This window comes from Astyanax mexicanus, chromosome 1 (genome assembly GCF_023375975.1).
Source record: "Astyanax mexicanus isolate ESR-SI-001 chromosome 1, AstMex3_surface, whole genome shotgun sequence".
Taxonomy (NCBI): Eukaryota; Metazoa; Chordata; class Actinopteri; order Characiformes; family Acestrorhamphidae; genus Astyanax; species Astyanax mexicanus.
In genome coordinates this window covers 81,355,001-81,376,954 of record NC_064408.1, presented here as the reverse complement: position 1 = coordinate 81,376,954, position 21,954 = coordinate 81,355,001, and the positions used below count along the sequence as shown (strand labels likewise).

General features: G+C 37.8%; 1 protein-coding gene across 1 annotated transcript in view; it reads left to right on the top strand.

Annotated features, from left to right (window-relative positions):
* The window catches only part of man1a1 (mannosidase, alpha, class 1A, member 1), a 198,545-nt gene that overhangs the window by 138,966 nt on the left and 37,625 nt on the right, over nucleotides 1-21,954 (top strand). Inside the window, exons 6-7 of the mRNA XM_022662004.2 lie at nucleotides 18,666-18,789; nucleotides 20,360-20,453. Of these exons, the coding sequence (XP_022517725.2) occupies nucleotides 18,666-18,789; nucleotides 20,360-20,453 (218 nt within the window). The remainder of the gene's footprint in view (nucleotides 1-18,665; nucleotides 18,790-20,359; nucleotides 20,454-21,954) is intronic.

Here is a 21,954-nt window from a genome sequence, read left to right as displayed (position 1 = left end):
CTTTTAACTGGCTCACAGACAGCAGAAATATAATCTCCAAACTGCACTCATTCTCTTAAACCTTCAAACACAAATCATGGCTCCACAACTGTTCATTAATATTTCCTTTAAGCTTGCTGCAAAAAAAAAACATGGCTGTCGCACAAAAAGAATTACAGATCCAATAAAGTACAGCAGTGGTTGAGGTTAACAAATATGACAAAACATGTATAATATAATTTCAGCGTCATTATAGCAATGAGTGCATGCTAAATCATTGTGTAACAGGTGCATCTCAAAAAAATAATTGAAAAGTTGCTTGTATTTCAGTAATCCAGTTCAAAATGAGTTAAAAAGCAGTGTAAACACTTCTTAATGGACTTAAAATCCATGAACATCTACTTTGCATTTCATCTAAAGAACCCCAAAAAACAGTCCAACTGTCGGAACAGTAAAGCTTTTTTGGTTGTTATTTAATTAAATAATGATGGAATCCTATAGTCTAGTTCTAAAATAAAACAATTAAATAATGGATATAATCATCGTGAAATGCCTGATATAGTGTTGAAATACATCAGAAATTGAATTGCATAACATTTTTCAGTTTTAACAAGAGTAGCAATTAACCTGTTTTCAATTAAAGACCAATCTACTCAGAGTTCCTAAATGACTAAATCCTAAAAGCACTCATTTTCTAGGTATCCATACTAGTTTAATGTATCTTTTGTAATGCTGCTTCAAAAGTCTTCTGCTTTAAATCTCTTTTTAGTTTGGATTTAAAGCTTCTTCAGAAGTTTAAACTTATAGAATTCATTTATTTTGTATTATACAAGCAAATGTCAGGGTGAAAATTATATTTCTAGCACTTCAAGTTCTTTATAGCAGGTTATTTACAGCTACAGCTGTTCCCACAATTTAATCTTAACAAAGTTAAAGTTGCTAAAAGGCTTGTGAGGAGGAGCATGGCAGTGCTGTTATATATCATGCAGATATAACCTCGATCCCACCTTCTGTAGCAGTGCTCATGACCTCAGGGGGATGTTTTTTATTAAGTATGTTTTATTTAGAGTGCTGGAAATGTGTTGAAGCCTTTTGTATTTGCCTGGCTCAGTATGACTTGTACTGTACAGCAGGGATCGGGTGGGGGCTCTTAAAGAAACAGTGCACAATATCTTGTAATAAAAAATGAAAATAGAAAATCTGAAAAGAGCCCAAAAATTTCCTGCTTTTTTACCATATTTTGATCATTACATGTTCAATTGATTAATTTTAAGTCGACAACAGGAGCTCCTTGTCAATCATTATCTCCTGCAGACAATCATATTAACAGATCTTTCAAAAAAGGTGGAAATAGCAGAGCAGCCAATCAGGTTATTATATGTTATTAAGGATAAAACAGTTGGTATCGGTATCGGTACTCGTTATCGGCGGATACCAGAAAAGCTGGTATCGGTAAGGAAAATAGTGTTATCGGTGCATCCCTAATAATGAACAATAGTGAAACATTAATAAAATGATTCTCTGGCGAGCTTTTGTTTACAATCCTCCCCTGTCTCTCTGTTGTGCTCGGCTTGACTTTAGTTTCCGCCCATTCTCGTTTTTCCACCCGTTCTTGGGCTCCGTGTTTCTTTATAAGGGCGTTTTTTTCCCCAGCCGTGTCCCGTGGCTGTGAATTACAAATCTGTAGCACTCCATCCCATTACACTTCGATTTCCAAAACAGATTTTTTTTTTTTTTTTTTTTTTTTTTTGGTGGCCCACCACGTAATGGATAGGAAAAGATGGAAAAACTTGATTGCCGGCCCCTGCTGTAGAGCATATGAACACTACCTCACCATTGGTTACTGATGTGATAAACTATTGTGATGAAGATAATAGTTATCTTCATCACCAGCGTTGATACTTACCTGTATTACTTACTTTTTTATACCTATTGATACTTACCTGTTATACTTACCTTTTTATACCTTTTTTTGTCTCTGGGGCAAGCTGAAGGGCCCTCGGCTACCTCAGGGAGGGGTAAGGGGTAGAGTAATCCCTAAAAGGTAACATCAAAAAGTAATGTTAGCATTCATGTCGACATTTGTAAAATCGTTCTTCTTAAAACCTTATGTAAATATTATAATTTCATGTCTGTTATGTCTGGAACCTCTGAAGCCTAGCCATTTTGCCCCTGTATGTCTAGAAATGGTGTGATCCATTAAATTAGGGGCGGGGCTAATTGATGAAGAGGGACTGGGTAAGCTTTGGTGGAGGGAGGCTGGCCCAGTTATGGGTGACCTGATGCTGAGAGGGGGCACAGGTGCGGGTCGAGCTGGAACCGAGTTGTGAACCTATGGCCTTGCGGCCTTGGTTTATTTACCTGTACTGAAACTAGTCAGGAATTTTAACTGCGTTTATTTTCCGTTTTGCGCAGTTTTTGTTTGTATTTTTTCACTCGCACTGTAAATAAAAGCTCACCATTTGAACTGCTGGATTCACTGCATTTTTTTCCTCTTGGTCACTACCTACCCGCTGACTTCGTGTCCCTGAGCTCGGGGTTCGGCGAGGCAGCGTCACAACTATCCTAGCTGTTGAGACTTTTTTTTTTTTTTTTTTTTTTTAAATCAGTCTAATTGAGGACACCACATACACACATTAAGGCCAAACTGAATGCATGAAGCAGAGCAAACTAGCAGTTTAAAAACAAAATCATGAAGGATTTTTACCTCTTCGGAAGCTTCAGAAATAGCAGAAAGCTGATAATAAAACAGGCCCAAACATCTTTCTGTTGCCGTGGAAAAAGTTTGAATGTTCTTTTGTCACCAGGACTTTGGCCCACTTTCATCGCAAGCTCTCCCAATTTGATCATTTTGCAAAGATATTAGCATTAACCCAGTTTCAGAAAGCCAGGAGCTGCTACCTGCCTCACGCCAACTGAGATTTGATTTTGTACGTCTGAGGTGGACTCTCATTATTCCCCTCCTCTGTTCCAATCCCGCCAGTTGCAGGCGGTGGAATGGACCAGGAGACAGAGAAGGTATCATTTCACAGCAGCACAGAACGCGCAACCTTGACCCAGATTTCACTGGGGCAAGACTGAGCGCCCCTGTGGGAGCCTTCTTTAATCCCTCACTTACAGACAGACCCTGAAACTCTCTCTCTCTCTCTCTCTCTCTCTCTCTCTCTCTCTCACACACACACACTCACTTGCGTCAGAGCTTTAATCAGGCCTGAAATTTTGGTCCAGACTTTTTCGAATCCTAGTTGTCCGTAGCTTGAGTGTCCCAAAATTTTCTAGAGCCTACTGTTTTTTATTCTCATCCCATCCTCTAGATCACATGTTGCCCTTGTGGACGTTAGGAATCAGTATGTTATGTGGTTGTATTGTGAAGGATGGTTTATATTGGAAGAAAATCAAGTAAAATAAAAAAGTCAAAATTTCCCACCATCCACCTAATCAAATCAATGCACATTTGTGTTGTTGCACTGATTCATTATTTTTTTTATTTATTTAAGTGATAACCTCATAGTTTCTATCTCTTCCTTTTTAAAGTCAAAACATAGAATATTAAAAGGTTGATTTTCTTTTTTTTTCTTTTTTTTTTTAGAAAATACACAATTAAGACTTTGAGTAGATTTTTTTTTTGCTAATCAAATGTGGGTCCACCTATCTAAAAAGCAGAGCTACCTTTTTATTTTTCTTACAGCGTCATTTGCTCCTGCTCCTACGTCTCATGAAATATTACTGAAATCCTGACATTTTGAGATGCAGCACAAAGTTCAACAAAGTCCGATGGTGTTACTTGTTAACTGTTGGGTGGCGAAGAGTTTTCCTCATGCATAAACATTAATAAATGCCTTTGCTGCACTTCATTCCTGTTTAAAGTCGAGCAGCCTGCAGCGTTTCTGCGTTCTTAGGTGTTTGTGAATCTTCGTACGGAGGCAGAAGGAAAAACTCTTGAAGCAGGAAGTTTTATTTAGATTTCCCTTACCTTTCTTCTTCCTTCCTGTTCTTCTACTTCCTCCATGGTTTAACCTCTTATCCGAGCATCCAGCCACTGCTGAACTCTGCTCCAGATAGCCTTCTCTCCTTTCCTTGTGGGCCATTTTCTTCAGTGGCTTATCTTCTGCCCACATCCCCATTCTTTATTAGGTCTTTGGAAGGCAGATAACGGGTTCCAGAATTAGATTTACCATACTGCTGGAGCTGGACATAGTTCAACTTAACCTGCTTCAGCTGAATCAAACTGTGCCTCTTATTGCTTGGTGTGTAGAGAGAGAGAGGAAGCTGGGCTTGTGGTTGAAGAGCGAGGTCAAGTTGAGGTAATTCAGAGACGAGGAGATCAGACATCTTGATTAAAAGAATCCGTTTCTTTTGGACAGTGTTTCCTTTCTTTCCATTGCCTCTTACATGTAGTAGTCTCTCAATCTGCAAGACATCTGGCTTTTCCAGTACTTGGCTTTACTGAACCTCATCTTATCTTAAAGTAGGTGCAAAAAATAGTAATTGATATATCATGTTTTGCTGTAAATGTTGTTTTGCAATCATATGGTGATTTTCAAAAATCAACGTATTCATTTTTTACAGTGTAAAGACTGGTGGCAGACAGTAGATCATTTTGTATTGTGTTTAAACCTCGACCACAAGATTTCTGTGTTTGTAGTCTGTTGTTCGATCCTAAGGTTATTACATAAAAATGAACTTTTTGTTTATTAAAACTGGTAGTTTCTCTATTAAATTATATTTAAATAATCACAACATATCACCGTGCTTACAGTATAGCAGAATTGGGCTGTGTTTGTAATTGTAACCCATGGATTGTGATTGTGTTGTCATAGCGCATCGGCAAGTTCTAGCCAATAGGGCTGTGTGATAAATCAGATTTTTATCTGAATGGGTTTCCATGGCAAACAAACCCTGAAAGCTTTATTATGTTGTGCATAACAGCTCAAAACTCAAATTGCATTAGCTCTGTGCTCACTAGCGCTGCAATGATTAGTCGATATAATCGACAATGTTGATTATTTAAAATTGTCGACTATAGATTTCACTATCGACTAAACGTTTGTTTGTAACAGTACAGCATTACACAAAGGGCTGAGGACAAAAGCGCAATGGGAGATGGGTAAAAGGCTCACTCACACAGTTTATACTCAACTTTACTCAAAGTCTGTCTGCAAAAGTGCCCAAACACAACAGATTACAAATGTTCAGCTGTTTCTATTGTTTTTAGAGATGGAGCACATGGTAGATGATAATCGTTCACTAATCGACTAATCAAAAAAATTGTTATGAGATCTAGACCAGTCAACTACCAAAGTAATCATTAGTTGCAGCCCTAGTGCTCACATGACATAAAAAAAAACTGGAGGTAAAGTGAGATGAGGTAGAGTTCACAATGAATGCCCACACTAAACTACTTCTTATATTGTCGAAAAGTGCTTAAAAAAACAGCTTACATTAATTTAGAATCATATTTCTCATTTTACATCAATTTTGATGTTTCCAATAGAATTAAAACTTTTGGTCCATATTTTGCCGTCCTTAACCCTAAAGTTATACAGTACCACACCCTTTCCTGCACTGAAAGTTTCATGATCCAAAGATCTGCTGCCTCCTGATAAAACAAGGCGTTTGTGGGGCTCGTGCTTGCTTTAGTTTCTCCTATTATAAAGCTTCCCACAATGAAAAGAGTTGTGGGGAGAGAGAATCTGTTTTAATTCCTTTTTTGTTACCCTGAGTGAGTGAGTGAACAGTAGCTGAGGAATTGCGGAATTGTTCAGTTTAATTAAATGTAGATCAAGGCCATGGCAAAAAAAAAAACCCTAATACTTCTACCATTTAATCTTATTTTCTCTGTTCGTGATTCTCTGTTTGAGAAGTTCTCACTGCTTGTAGTGCATTTATTTGATATAATAAGAAAAAATGAAGGTATGTTTTGTTCGTTATACAAGCAGAAAATTTCAGTTCTGCATGCTGATCTGCTTTGTCATGAGCACCATGGTATAAACATGCCCTGATTCCCTTGTTGAGCAGCTTTGAAAGAAATGAAGGGTAACAAGGACACTGGGCCAGATTCCTGAAGCACACTAATGGAGTTACTATGACATTTATTGCATGGCAACACATTTGTTCGTTTATAAAGGAGGATTACATTAAGTGTAACTGCAGATTAATTTATCTGCATTTAGAACACTATCCTGGTATTTGCGTATTTTGAGTTGAGTAGGCCTGTTATAATAATTATGCTATTGACATTATCATACGATACACAAGCATGACTTCCTTAACAAGTGGGTGGAGGTTGTCTCTTTTCAGTGGATCCCCTCTTAATGTTGGTATACTTTTTTAATTTTATTTGTTTGTGCTTCATTTTCTATTAGAATCCAATCCATCCATGATTTAGATGTTTAGATGTCACTAATGTAGCATTTCCTTATGGAAGGATTGTAGTACAGAGTGAGCAGTGCACTGATCAGTGTCAGCTAGTCTTATTTTAATTGGTCTTGTTTTATAAGTAGATTTTATAAATGTTGTTTTTTTTTTGTTTTTTTTTTCTACGGTAGTTTTTCTTTTAAATTTGATAAACACTCATAATATACCATCATGCTTACATTACTGTATCACAGGATTTTGCAATATATTTTAATTGTAACCCTTGGATTGGGATGTGTATCTCATTGCTAAATTCTAGCCAATATAGGAGTATGTGATGAATCAGATTTGTAACAGTGTCTCAGTGATTTTCATGCCTAAAACATTCTAAGAGCTCTGTTAATATTGTAAATAATTAAATAATAACTTAAATTGCATTACCTGTTTACAGCAACAGAGGAGCTTTTTATACAGCAAACTGTGCTCACATGACTTAGGTAGAGTGAGGTACATTTTACATTCAGTTCTCAGTGAGTGAAAAATGAAGTGCTTCTTCTCATAGAATCCATGTGTATGTTTTGCACTGATGTAACATTTATTTTTGGTCATCCTAACCTTTGACAATATAATAATATTCATTATCATTAACATTTATTAACATTATTAACATATGACAGTACAGAGTGCACATGTACATGGTTTGTCGCAAAGTAGTTACTGCAGATTTCTATAAATGTGGCCCAGACTTTCTAAAGGATCAGCAGTGAGACTTTGGGTTTAATAAAGTTCGTTTTATTTCATCTTTCCTCATAGCCACACTTCTCACACTAACGATGGTGTAAATTGTAGCAGTTTTAAACAGGCCTCTTCCTTCAGGGTGGGATGATGGGCAGAACAAACTGTAGAACACCATCCTCTTCAAATCCCCCAGAAATGAAAACATGACCCCAGCCTTGAAGCCACAGCGACAGGGTGGCACCACCTCTCAGAAGCAACAAATTGCCTGTTAGCTAGTCTGTATGCGTTTGAAAGGGAGCAGAGACGTAGTCATTAGAAGTGCGATGCTGTGTCACTGAAGTGGCAGCAGAGAGGCATTAAGAGTGTAGGGGGAGGAAGGGATGGAGGGAGGGGGGAAAAAAAGAGAAGAGAGAGAGAGAGAAAGAGACGCACACTCTACTTTGGCGACATGCGTTTCAAGCAGAGCAGATTTCTATGGCAGTGGTTAAATGGGTCTTTCATATAATGCACGCCTCTCACAGTAAGGGCTTGATGCACCTAGCTGTGATATTCACGGTTAGTTCAGGAAGTCCGCATCCTAATGGAGTTGAGAATAGGCTTCACGCTGTGTACGACTGCCACGTTATTTTCCTTTGGAGATAAACTGTGTGTGCTGAGGGGCTTTAACAAGCATTCAAATCTGTTCCAGCCATTCCAGGACTGTAAGGTTGGTTAGTCTGCAGGAGGCTTGCGATGGAGTGCTTGGGGCATGTAAGCAGGAGGAGGGGGGAAAAAGAAGAAGAACAAGAAGAACAAGAGGGGGAAAAAAAACGTTGCTCTTTTAACCCCCATTCAGTCATGACCAGTCAGCAACACTTTGATCCACAATTGGAAAGAAAGATTTGTTAACCTTTTATGAAAGTTTTTTTTTTATGCCATGTAATTTCTCTTCAGACACATACTGTGCTGTTCAGAAGTTTCAAATATGTATAAATGGTCTATGTACTGTTTAAAACAGCTGCTTAAGGAAAAAAACAAATAGAATAGATACAAATTAGCTTTACATTTTCCACTGCTCTTCTGAAGAAAGGCCAGGATTTTTCTTTAAGCACCTAGTTTGTCTAATCAAGCTTTTATTGAAGTCCTGAAAGTACTGGAGCTGAACAAATGTGGTGGTTTGAGTTCCCAGAAAAGGCACCAATGAAACCTGTGGTATTCTAACTGACTTTACCTTTGAATATACAGTAACTTTACTGTTCAACAAGACCGTCTAACTACTGACCACTGACTGTATGTTGAATGTATGTTCATGCCAGTGATGAGTAAAGATGCATGAATACCAGTAATCAGGTGTTCAGGAATTTACCCAATTGTGAACTAGGCTCCAATACCACCGTGTGCCTAGTGCACATTGCTGTGCTAACGAAAAGACGACTCGAAAAGTTGCCAGTCTGGAATTATTTCACATTTAGTGATGGCAACCTAAGCAAAGCAGACTGCTAACTGTGCTTCTTTAACCCCTATTATTGGCTCAGTAATTAGCCAATCAATGCCAAGCAAACACCTTGTTTATCTTATCAATAGGGGTGTGACGAGACACTAATATCACGAGACGAGACACGATACTGGGTTCACGAGAACGAGAAGGGACAAGATTTTAAAAATAAAAAAGAAAACGTCAAAAATGAAAAATGGCTTGGAAACTAGAGTTTTATTTGACAAAATCATATAACGCAAATTTAACAGAATGTTTTCTCTAACTTATATAGTGCATAATTCTCTAGGTCTTATATAGTGCAAACAATAAATGCAAACCACAACCAGTCATATTAAGACTATGGTTTGTGTTTTTTTCTCCTAAATATCTTGTAATTTAACTAGGTATAACCATAACCAGTCATATTAAGACTATGCTTGAAGTGCAAACAGAGACAGAACATGTTTTTAAATACAGTACAGAGCTAAGGGATTAGTACAACTGCCTATGAAACAGTCACGTGTAGGATTTATTTACAGTATTTATATATGGTTTGTGTCTTGTTGGTCACTCTGTTACCTTTTATTGTTTCCACTGGAGCCAAAATGCAGCCAGACATACACCTTAAAAGCAGCAGAAGCATCTTCTATACAAATGCCTGAATCTTCCTCTTCTGCTGAGAGCTGCTCTCACTGCTCAGCCACCACAGTGTATGGCTATCTCTACTGGGTTGCCAGATCCCTCCCAAGTCCACACTTAACTGTTCTTTTCCCCGCGAGACAGATTTGAGCCTGACGAGAAATATCGTCACATTGTAATCTCACTAGATCTCGTACCACGAGATCTCATCACACTCCTACTAATCAGTCTTTTAAAAAAGTACTGGAAGTACTGGGGCTAAAAGGACTGAAATTACTGAGGCTGAAAGTACTGCAGTGTCTGGAGTTAAAAATGGAGTTAAAAATCACCAGCCAAACCTGTGGTGTTCTAACTGATGTATCTTATTTTATGTTGTATTTTATAAATATATTTTATAAATATGTTGCCGTGTGTTATGTTCTATGGTAGATCTTCTTTTAAATTTAATTTCAACAATTGTAAATTCTAATCACCATTCTTCCACTATTGCAGAATTTTGCAATATATTTGATTGTAACCCTTCTAATGGTGTTCTAACTGATTAGTTTTAGTGACCAACAACCCATTATCTATACTGACCACCGACTAAAATTTCTGTATCTCTTTTCTTGATTCCCTTTTTTTCTGCACAGTTCTGTATTAAAGCTGCACTTCGTTACCCAGGTTACCAGATTAAATTGACTTTTTGTTCATAAATCCATCTCAAATGTGTGAAAAATCTGTTAAATTCCAATCTGAACTGCTCCTGGCCAGGCACCTATACACTCTGTGGCCAGCAAACCTAACCTCTTTGAACTCCTTGTTTAAACTCTTCTGAACAGCCGAACAGCTGGCTGTTTCTTCCCACTGGTATAATCTTAAAAACCAGCTCAGCCAGTTTAAACTGCTTTGCATGTAATTACCATGTAATCAGAAATCCTTAGGGTGTGATAAAAGTCACAGAGCTTAAGCAGTAATGAGTATGATCAGCTCAGAATTTGGTTGTTCAGATTGGATTTTTTTTTTGTTGTTTTTTGTTGTGACCCCTCCTCCTTTCCTAAAGCATGCAGTAGCAATCAGTGTTAGTGCCAATAAACTCTGCAAAAGCAATAGTGCATTTGACCTTTCTGCCTTCATCTCTCTCTGATAATGAAGATCTGAGAGCTGTTCAAAGCAAATCATCTTCATGACTGTGGCTTCTGCTGCTACTTAGACTGAATCTCTAATGGCTCTCTGCATAATACACTACATGGATCATGGAAATGGTGATAAGGCTGTACAGTTTGTCTAGTTTCGCCCTGCAATGCTTCACCCACACGTAGACAGCCTGTCTGATATTGATTGATAAGGTTTTATAGTTTGATGAGAAACTTACTGGTTGCAAGCAGTAACTGATGGATTGTTTCAGAGCAACAGATTTGTGCAGTTCACAGCATTAAATCTGTAAGTTTTCCCTGAAGAGTTTAAAAGCTGTTAAGGGAGATGCTATTAATGGAGATTGCTGGCACAATTTGCTTTTGTGTACAACCTCAAAACTTATATTCTGCCATTTCACATTGGATGTTGGGAATATTACATCATTACGTGACATTTCTAATCAAACATTTTTTAAATGTTTTTAACAATGAAGACAGTAACTAATACTGTATTAGTACTACGACTACATTTTTCCATCGCATTTTAGGTAGCAGCAATATAAAATAACAGTATTGGATTAATAATTAATAAAGGTTTTCTCATTTGTAATACAAATTGGCAAAACAACTAAACACTTTGCTTTCTCTAATTGTCTTCTGTTTTTTTTTTGTTGGTGTTTTTTTTTGTTGGTGTTTTTCTTTCGTCATTGCATCATTTGTATTAGTGACTTTTATTTTGACATTGTCCCACTCTAGAGCTGGGTATCGTTTTAAGCTTTTTAAAACCATATATTTTTTTGTACCTTTTTCTAAATTGTAACTAAATAAATACACAAAACTGTAATTATTCTCACACAGCGTATTTTATTTTATTTATTTAACAGCCAACATGAGTCATCTCATTCTTATACTGTTTTTATGAGAGACTCCTATTTTTGGATCTTGTTTGAACAAACACTGAGCATGAAAGACCAAAAATCATTGCTTGTGCTTAAACTACATTTATTTTTTTTGCACAAATTGCTTTATGCATTTAGTTTTGGAGTTATTGTTAAAATATAAGCATTACATAAGCTTAGCATAAAGACTGAATACATTTATACTGTAATGTAACAGCAGCAGTAAAACTTTGCTAGTTGACCCACCGTTCAATTTGCCTGTTAGCTAGTCTGTATGCGTTTGAAAGGGAGCAGAAACGTAGTTCCTAGTAAACACAAGAAACACGCATTAATGTCACAATTAATTTGGCCACTGGTTGTAGAGGACTAAGTCAATCAGTTGTTGTGCCACAGTTTCATGACTAAATAGCAGGGAGCCATTTGGAATTCAGCTGTGGTTTTTCGTTCATGTCATTCTGTTATTGATTTGTGTGTGTGCACACGCCGGCCCCTTAGGCTGCAGATGTGTTCACACTTAAGATTGATGCAGATTACGTGTATTGTTGACTGGGACTCATCAAGTCTGAGCAAAAACTGGAAAATGGTGTGATTCTTCTTTCAGCTCACAATAAAGAAGAAGAAGAAGAAAAATGGCTGTGGAGCTTTGTGCATATTGAGTTCACGGTCTGTTTTGTGCAATCAATCTAATGTGGTGAAGGCATCGGACTAATTTGCTTATGATCTGAGTGGCCTAATTACGAGAGCCATTTATGCTTTCCACACCGCTGAAGCGGCCCAGTGCCGTAATTTCACATTTTTTAAATCAAAAACGAGCTCAACTGCCTCTGACCGAGCATGGCCGGCCTCCGCTGGTGATTTATAGTGTTCACCGACTGAAACTCTGGACCTTTATTATGTTTCCGTGGGCCAGTATCGGTGTTCCTGAGAGGAGACTGCACCTATCCATTTACCATTTAGCAATTTTGAGAGAGATGCTGGGAGCTGGGCTTATTGAATGAGTGAACGGAAGAACGTTCTCACAGCCCGGATGCCTAAAACAAAGCGGAGCGGCTGGTGTTTGATTGGTGATGAACAGAAAGTGTGTAAACCATGCTAGCTCCAACCATTTTTTTTTTTTTTTCTTCAAATCTCCCTTTCAGACACTTTGTTATAAAGCAGCACTGAACATTTATTCAATGGCAGCCCCAGCCTCTGCTATCCCACACAGACGAATGGAAAGCTTCCTGTCGTACCCTTATGGCTTCTGAAAGCGCTACTGCACAAACAGCAGATCCGCCTAATCTTTACTGTGGAAAAAGGTCACTGAAACATAAGCACTGGAACTTGCACACTATATAGCTCAGCAATATGGGCTAATATCATCATGTCCCTGTATATCTTTGTTTAATCTAATATTTCTCAATCGAGTTATATTCAATTGCCTGTGTGCACTTCTGAATGCTGAGTCTGACATTATGCTAAATAGTATTTTGAACTCAAAATACATAAATCACAAGCCTGACTGCAGAGAATTTTTTTATCAACCCAGTCTTCTTCCTCTTTTTCTGAGACATTTTCCTCAAACTCGCTGTCTTTTTTTTTTTTTTTGCCTCCCTTGGCTCAGTGGGGAGTAAATTTCCCATAACCTTCATATTCAGCACTGAAAAACCCAGTAACTAACTGTCCTGCTGGTTTGTGCTCTTGTGAGAAAAAGGCTAGATTTTGCTCCCTCTTCTTCTAGAAGATGCACAGCGACTCCAAGTGTACTTAAGTAACTAGAGGTATGTTGGTGTGTTTGATGGAGATGGGCAGTATATTATGGATTTTATCAATGTTTAAACACACTGATTTTTATTTTTACACATCTGATTACAGTGGGTGTCATAAGTCCTGTTTAGTCTTGATTAGATGAAGTGCAACACATTTAGAATTAATCAGTGAGTTTAAATAACCAATGCATTTTATGTGAATTTGAAAATATATTAATAATTATTGTGTATCTTATAGGGGTGTCACGATCTCGATATTTTTTTTGGGCGCGCAGGTTTTGTATCTGTATCTAACGGAGGGGTGGGTGCGCGCAGGTGAGAGCGTGTGAACTCGCTGAAATGCGTGTGTCAGTGTGACTTGAGAACACTGACTATAGATCACAGTGAGGTGGATTAAAAATCTTAAACTTATAATTGACTACACCTGTTGCTTTCCATTGAATTAAAAAAACATCTTTCTCTCAGATAAAGTAAACACAAGCGTGTTTCTGACTAAAATAAAAGCTTTTCAGGAGAGATATAAGTTATGTGTAAATATTTATAAGACAATACCTGACAAAATCTGTTTTAATGACGTTAATAAACATCACTGTGACAGCGCTAGTCACAGTTTCACCACATCACTTATCTAACCAGCCTGTACTGATTTCTGCCCCCCAATAATGCTTTCAATAACCTCTAATAGCCTTTAATAGTCTTCAGTAGCCTTTAAAAGACTTACCTGGCGGCCGTGGTGTGTCCACTAAACTCCGTAGTTATAAACATCCTGAGGTTAGCAGCGCGCTAACTGACCTGTTTATAATGTAATCCGAGCAGTGCCTCCGTGTCGGCTGTTCTAACCTGCTGCTGTTAGCTGCTTGGGCTGAAAGATGAACTGTAGTGAGCTGTATTATCCGGTTAGTGGGGTTAAAACCTTTATTTCTTTACAGAAACAGTAAAAACGGACTGGCTGAGCTCTGTAGCCCGTGGCTGGGCTGTACTGAAGTAGTGACTGAGTGAAGAGAGCGGGGCTTGTGCTGCTGCAGCTCCGACTAGTGGTTGGATGAAGAACTGCAGCTTCATGTAATGAGCAGTTTCACCAGCCATCCACACACAGCTCTGATAAACTGCTTGTTTTAATAGTGCACACTGTTGCTACCAAAAAAAGTCACTAGATGGCATTACCATATATATCTTAATAAATAATAATAATAATATTTATAATATTTATAATAATAATAATAATAATAATAATAAATATATTATTTAAATTTTATGAGGCATAAAATAATAACAAGAAAAAAAAACAAGAAAATCGAGAATCGAATCGAATCGTGACCCTCAAATCGAAAATGAAATCGAATCGAGGATTTAGAGAATCGTGACACCCCTAGTATCTTAATACAATATTTTTACTGTATCACCCAGCCTGTATTATATGATTTATAAACTTTTTCTTTATCAGTTTTGTCTTTGTTGTTCTTAAAAAAAAAAAAAAAAAAAGCAAACCCTAGCTCTGTAGAAACAAATTCAGTGTCTGTATTATTGCATGTTTTATGCAGCTGTTAAGGTTCTTGTGTGAAGCAGGCAGATTAACTGATACAACTCCTTCACCATCGTTAATTAGTTTGGGAGGAGCACTGGATGATGTATGGGTTTAGAGGCAGGAAGGAGTCACAGATGGTTGGATGTCAGCTGGAGGGAGGGGGGTTATTATTGATTGTTTGATTTTGCATATTGTGAATATACACAGACCCTTAATCCTTACCTATAGCACAATTGAACCTGTTTATAAAGGTATAAAAAAAATTAAGCAGGACATGTATGTTTCATTATTTATGTATTATATGTTTATTTTTACCTGTGTGTTGTCCCTTTTTTTTTACATAATTTTCTGCCATTAATAGTGTAACATAATATTAATATAGTTCCACAATTTCAAAGTTCAGTCAGCCTTTAATTATTAGGCATATAAAAATATTCTAGGAATACTCTATTTTATGGTAAATAGTCTTGTCCATATATTGTAGGAAATGTCCATGTATCTGTCATGACAATGTCCTGTCTATCTGTCTGTTGGTCTGTTCTATCTGTCTATCTGCTGTCTGTCATTCATTTATTCATCCTGTTGGTCCTTCTGTTGGTCCGACTGTCTGTTGGTCATTCTGTCTGTCTGTTTGTCTGTTGTTCAGTTTGTTTGTCATTCTGTCTTTCATTCTGTCTTTCTGTCTGTCTGTGTCTACTTCCAGAATGCATAATTTAATAGCATACATCTTGGTATTAAAATAAAAAGATTGAGGTACCTACATCCGGACAAAACCCACCACTATACAAACACACCTGCACACACACACACACACACAGAGGTGACTTTCTAACCATTTGTGGCCATAATCTCCTTTAAGCACTATTTTCCTGAAGTGATGCAGTTGTATCTGTTTGATTGCCTGCCCTGTTCCCTTATTTCAAGCCGTTTTCAGGTTGGTGTGGTGTGATTTTAATCAGCTTTGCAGCGCTAAAACAAATTGATTTGGCACAGCATGCGAGTGTGGCTGCGTTTCTAAAACGAGGCGTCATTATATTCAGCCATGCTTCTGTTTTTGGTGCTGTCCCTCTCCTCCCCCCACCATATGCATGAGCTCTGTGGACCATCACAGCCATCGGAGCTGTTGGAGACAGAGCCGTGTAGCTGCAGGCTGATCAGCCCAGCAGAATAAATGCTGGCAGAGATGACTGACTGTACGCAGCGTGCTGTTTGCACGTGTTTTAATGTGTACACAGATTTTAACTGCTGGTTGGTAAACAAGTCCTTATTTAAAGCTAGGGTGCCTCCACCTACAATGTCTATCAGCTATGGTGACACCTTTCTGTTTGCATTAATGCAGAATATTTAATACTGAGTAGATTAAGTAATTTAAAAGTCCCATAAAGCATGTGTAAATATCAGGTACCGTATTATTGATTGGGCTTTTTTTTGTAAATAACCACTCATTTGATTGTGAATGATCACATATCTTATCTGCCGTATTTCAGCTGTTCAAATCCACCTTTAAGGCAACCAATTTTCTGTAACAATGGCTTAAGAGCTACATTGAAAACAGTTTGACTACTAAGATTTGTGCTCACTTTTGCACACTTAAAACGCTCTCAGTAATCTAGCTCCTCTCACCCTGTCTGACCTTTTTTTCAACTACACATACCTATGCACACTTACAGACCCTCTTCAACTAAACTGCTCACCAATCCCCAATTCCTTATTTCAGTTTTTATAGCTGTGGTGACCAAGCCTCATTCTGAGCTGCTCTATGCCTCTGGAACGCTCTCTCTCTCATCACACATTCAACAATCACACACTCTTTCCCTGTTCAAATCTAACCTTAACACCTCTATTTTCTCTTACATACACCCTTTATTTTGTCTTCAATCTGTATATGAACCTATCTATTATTTCACTCTGTGGTTTTATTCTTGTGTTTCTGTTGTCTGACTGCCATTCTAATTTCAAGCAGTTAGCACCTGTGGGTCTTTGAAAAGCACAATACAAATGTTTCCTCTCATTCTTCATTTTCCATTTGCTCTTCTAGCTCTTCTTTTCTCTTCTTCTTCTTGCTCATCTTTGTTCTTTCTCTTTTCCTTGCTCTTCTTATTGTTGTTGCCCTTATTTTTGCACTTCCTTTTGCTCTTCTTCTTGCTCTTCTTGTTGCTGTTCTGTTTGCTCCTCTTCTTGTTCGTGCTCTTCTTTAGATTCTTCTTGCTCTTCTTCTAGTTGTTGACCTTATTTTTGCACTTCCTCTTGCTATTCTTCTTGTTCATCTTGTTGCTGTTCTTTTTGCTCCTCTGCTCTTCTTGTTCTTGCTATTCTTTATATTCTTCTTGCTCATCTTGTTGATGTTCTTTTTAATCATCTTCTTGCTCTTCTGTTTGTTGTTGCTCTTCTTGCTGCTCTTCTTGCGGCTCTTGTTATTGCTCTCGTTGCTCTTGTTCTTGCTGGTGTTCTTTTTGCTCTTCTTCTTGTTACTTTTCTTGTTGTTGCTCTTCTTGCTGGTGCTCTTTTTGCTCTTCTTCTGGTTACTGTTCTTGTTGCTTTTCTTGCTGGTGCTCTTTTTGCTTTTCCTTTCATTTTCTTGATTTTGTTCTTCTTGCTGGTGCTCTTTTTTGCTCTTCTTTTTCATTTTCTTGATTTTGCTCTTCTTCTTGCTGGTGCTCTTTTTGCTCTTCTCCTGGTTACTGTTCTTGTTGTTGCTCTTCTTGCTGGTGCTCTTTTTTATCTTCTGGTTGCTTTTCTTCTCGCTGGTGCTCTTTTTGCTTTCCTTCTTGCTGGTACTCTTTTTGCTATTCTTGTTGCTTTTCTTGTTGTTGCTGTTCTTGCTGGTGCTCTTTTTGCTCTTCTTCTGGTTACTTTTCTTGTTGTTGCTCTTCTTGCTGGTGCTCTTTTTGCTATTCTTGTTGCTTTTCTTGTTCTTGCTGGTGCTCTTTTTGCTTTCCTTCTTGCTGGTGCTCTCTTTGCTCTTCTGGTTGCTTTTCTTCTTGCTCTTCTTTATGCTGTTGTTGCTCCTCTTTTTCCACTTCTTCTTGTTGATCTTCTTCTCCCTTCTTCCTCTCCTTCACATGTATCTTCTTTTCATCTTCCTATCCTTCTTTTTCTTCTCCTTCTCCTTTCCCTCCTCCATCTCCATGTCTTAGTTTGACCCCTTTTTCTTTACATATTCTCCTTCTCTTCCTTTTTCTCCTCTTCTTCCTCCATCTTCTTCTGTTTTGTCTTTCTCTTCCTCCTTATATTATTTTTTTACTTTTCAGTTAGTAAAAAAATGTTTTAAAATCACGCTAACTGGATCAGCTGTTGTTCATTCATACTTTTTGTGTGCAATGTGATTTTTTTTTTGTTTTGTCATTTAACTATTTATATTTTTAATCTGTCGTTAATTTAAAGATAAATACATCAGAAACCATTGTACTTTCAACACCAACAAATTCTGCTCTGTGCTCTCTCTCTGACACACTCTCTCGCACTCTCACACACTCTACATATTAATTTCAGAATATATTCATCACTTTGTGTAATGTGTCCCGGTGGTGCTTAAATAACCCAGTATTATTTTGACAGATTTACACTTTTCATCACCAAAACCTCTCGCCTCCTCTCCTCTCTGTCAGAACCGAGCTTTAAAAGTTGCAGTGAATAGCTGCACTCTCCCAGCACTCTTTGATTATGCATCATCAGTGGAGGACAAGCCGTAATTTGTCTTTCAGAGGTCCAGTAAGAGCAGTGCGCTTAAGGATGCAGTCGTGCTATTTGCATCCGGTCAGGAGGGAGGCTGATCTGGAGTCCTCGTTGAGAGGTCAGAGATCGGTTGAAGTCAGCAATCAGTTTGAGATTTGTCGGGTCGTATATTTAAGAGGACAATTTTCCCAAAGAAAACCTCTGAAATCTCTCTTCAGAAAGGACCTGGCTGAGACAGGATGCACGTCTTGTGAGTGAGGGAATATTGTGACCTGTTGAAGGCAGGAGAACAGAGCAGGGAGATGTTTGCTGTGAGTCTGTCTGCTGATTGATGCCGGGATGGATTCTGCTCAGACATTAATCATTGCTTGTCAGTTACTGAGTGGAACAGGATCCTGAGTAAAGTGGCACTTGAGCTTGTGCATTACACACTCAGCGGAGGAAAGAACTGTTTCATGAACTGATAAAAAAAAGGACTGTTCAAAACTAACAGCACTGTATGTGTGTGTGTTTGTGTGTGTTTTGTGTCTACAGTGGCATAGGCAGGAACTGGCCGTGGGCGTCTGGAGGCAGCAGTATTTTGGCGGAGTACGGCACGCTGCATTTGGAGTTCATGCACCTGAGCAGACTGTCTGGGAAGCCGGTGTTTGCTGAGAAGGTGAGTTCGGAGTATTTTAATACAAGTATGACATTTGCTTTAATAGCTATACTTTTCACAGTTCACCTTATTTTCCTCAGTATTCCCTAAAAAATCCATATTTAGTGTCCAGAATTGGCTCTTTTGATTGGATTGCATTGGAGCTACAAGCTAATGCAGCATACAAGTAATGAAAGCATATTTCACACTGAATAAATAAATGTTTTTATAATATTATAAGATATAAACATAAATGGAACTACTGACGGTTCTTTGACTTCAGTATGGCTGCGACTGTTTTTAGCTGTGCAATGTTTTTTTTTTTTTTTTTTTTTTTTTTTGAATATTTTAATAGTGAGCCATAAAGAGTTTGAAACACATAAGCAACTATACATGATTTTAAGAGTATGTGTTGATGTGTTTAGGATGCAATTTGCCATGTTGGGTAGGGGGGGGGGTGATTAGGGCTGGGAGGTTAATCAAATTATCATATTTTATAGACTAAAAGGCGCACTGCATTATAAGTCACACTATCAATAAACGTTTACGTATATTTTCATACATAAGGCTGACCAGATTATAAAGCGCATTTTAAGCAACAATAGTAAGGAACAAGGGTGTTGCCATGTTTCCCTGCTAGCACCTAAGTAAATAAAACTGTAATTCCTGTAAAAAAAAAAAAACGTTTTCTTTCAAAGTCAAAGAGCGCTGGATGTTAATCTACACAGATTTCTCTCCTGAAAACTGTTTATTTGGTTGAGTAAAGAGCTTCCGTTTCTTCACAGTAAGCTTAAAATTCCTTTTTTTTTTTCAACAGCATGGTTAGCAGCAGCGCTAGCCGCAGTTACCAGTGCTTAGTGCTAGTATATTTTGCCCTATATGCCATTCTGGTAACCGGAATATTATTGGTTCGTCCTACGAAGCTTGTTTTAACATGGTAAACATGCAGACTACAGTTGTGATCCAATAGCAAAAGAGCTGCAGTTAGCAGCTATTGCTAATACTGCTTCAGTCTGTGTGCTGGAGAAACTTTACTGATATCCTGTATAAAGCTGCACTTCAGCAGAGCAGTTTTACTGCTCCTTACAACCTGACTGTAAAATTCATACATAATGCACACTCATTTTTAAGGCGCATTTTGGGGAAAATTAAAGTATTTTAAGTGCGCCTTATAGTGAATATATAAATATACCAATTTTCTCTAAAAGCTACGATGTGAATCTCACAGTTTCTGCAATGGTTCAGGGTCACAGTTCTTTAGATAAACCTTCACACTGCTGCTCTTTTTTTTTTTTTTTGCTGACGTTTTCCCCAATGTCCAGAACACAGTTCAGAGTGTGTTCCAGGACCAGGCATGACCTGCTGCAGTGCGGACGCTGATAGATGATACCATTACAAACCCTGAATGAGGCTGTACTTAACTGTGAAAGTGACCCGGAGTCCGTAGATTGATGAGTGTAATCTCAACCAGAAAGCATCTCTTGCATTTCAAGCAAGTTCTGAGTTTACTGCATCTTTCAGTGGAGCTGAAGCACTGAGCCGTGCTGTCTGTTTCACTACAGTCCTCCTGTTCTTTCTTTTTTAACTACAGGTCATGAATATCAGAAAGGTGCTGAATCGTCTGGATAAGCCACAAGGACTGTACCCCAACTATCTGAACCCCAACAGTGGACAATGGGGGCAACGTAAGTCACTTTAAACCTTTCTAAACTCATGAAAGTGTACAAGTTAATGGTTCTTAACTTCAATCTTTAATGTCCTTTTTACATTAAAAATAAAAACTATAAATGGGTTTCCAGTAGCTTTACTTCAAAGAGCTCTTTTGGTTTGTAGCTACTTTAACATGTCTTCTAGGAATGTACTTGGCTGATAATTATGTCATCATCTTTGCGGTGAATAATAATAGAAACCTACCTGCATTTGTCTTAGAACAATTTCAACGATGTAAACAACACTATTAAATGTGCTGCCAGCTATTCTTTAGACTGGGGAGATGCATTAGTTTTTGTCTTTTTTTTTTCCTTTTTATGACTTAGCTTTGTAAAAGTTCATGAACAGATGATTAGGTAACCACAGTTCCATATGGTACACACTACACATCATTTTGAGTCATCAGGTTGTTGTTGTGCTGTTTACACTACACAGCTGCTTGTGCTTTGATCGAGAGTCTTTCAGTTGTTGTGGCTTTCATACTAGAGCAGACACTGGGTCCAGAGTTACATGATTTTTCCTCACTGGAATATCGCTGACTCATCTGGCTGCTCTTTAAAAACATTTAGTAGTGAGAATGAGAACAAAACATGGGTGAGTTCTAGTGATGCCATGCAAGAAGATCTCTTGACTCACAGTTGGCGACTGGTCCAGATGTTAAACATGCTAGATATTTGTTAGGCTCTTTCTTATGGCTCGGCGAGCATTTTTTTTTTTTTTTTTTTAGCAGTTCACACATCACAAATTGGTGAGCGCTGAGTGATCACAGATTTACCTTTTAATAAGAGGTTGACCTAAAAAAAAATGAGCTAAAACGGTGTAGCATTAACTAGGCATTAATTTACTTCTCTGTAGAAAAGCTAATAATCTACAACTCAGTACAAATCAGTCCATTGTTAGGTGCGTAAGAGATACTTTTTTTTTCTCTGTGGACAGTGTGTTAGTGTATAAGTGAAATATGGTTCCATATTGTAGCTAACCTTATTAAAAATAATATTAGGATTATTCAGTGAATCGATTTGGCTGATCTTTCAAATTGATATTTGATGTGATTGTTTGTTTTGAAATGTTTAGGTGACAATGAAATACTAACCTACCTGCCTTTAAATAATCTTACTGCATTTATAACCTATTGAAATAAGTAGTACTTTTCTCATCCAGGCCTGCTGAATTTATTCTTTTCTGTTTTTTTCTACACTGTGAGTTACTGGAATTTTATTTTTATTTTTATTTATTTATTTATTTATTAATTACGTTTCAGCTGTACTTTGGTTGGAAACTGCGATTCACTCATCAACTGCTGAAACCATAAAAACTGTTCCCTTCTGTGCCGTAGTGGACAGTAAATAACATTTTCTCATTTTAGTTGTGTTTTTATACAGCCTGCTGATTTATTATGCTGTAATTCCCTCATCTCCGGCTCGGGGTAAAATCCATGCAGCGTATACAGGTCATTCGCGAAAACTGATTTGTTGA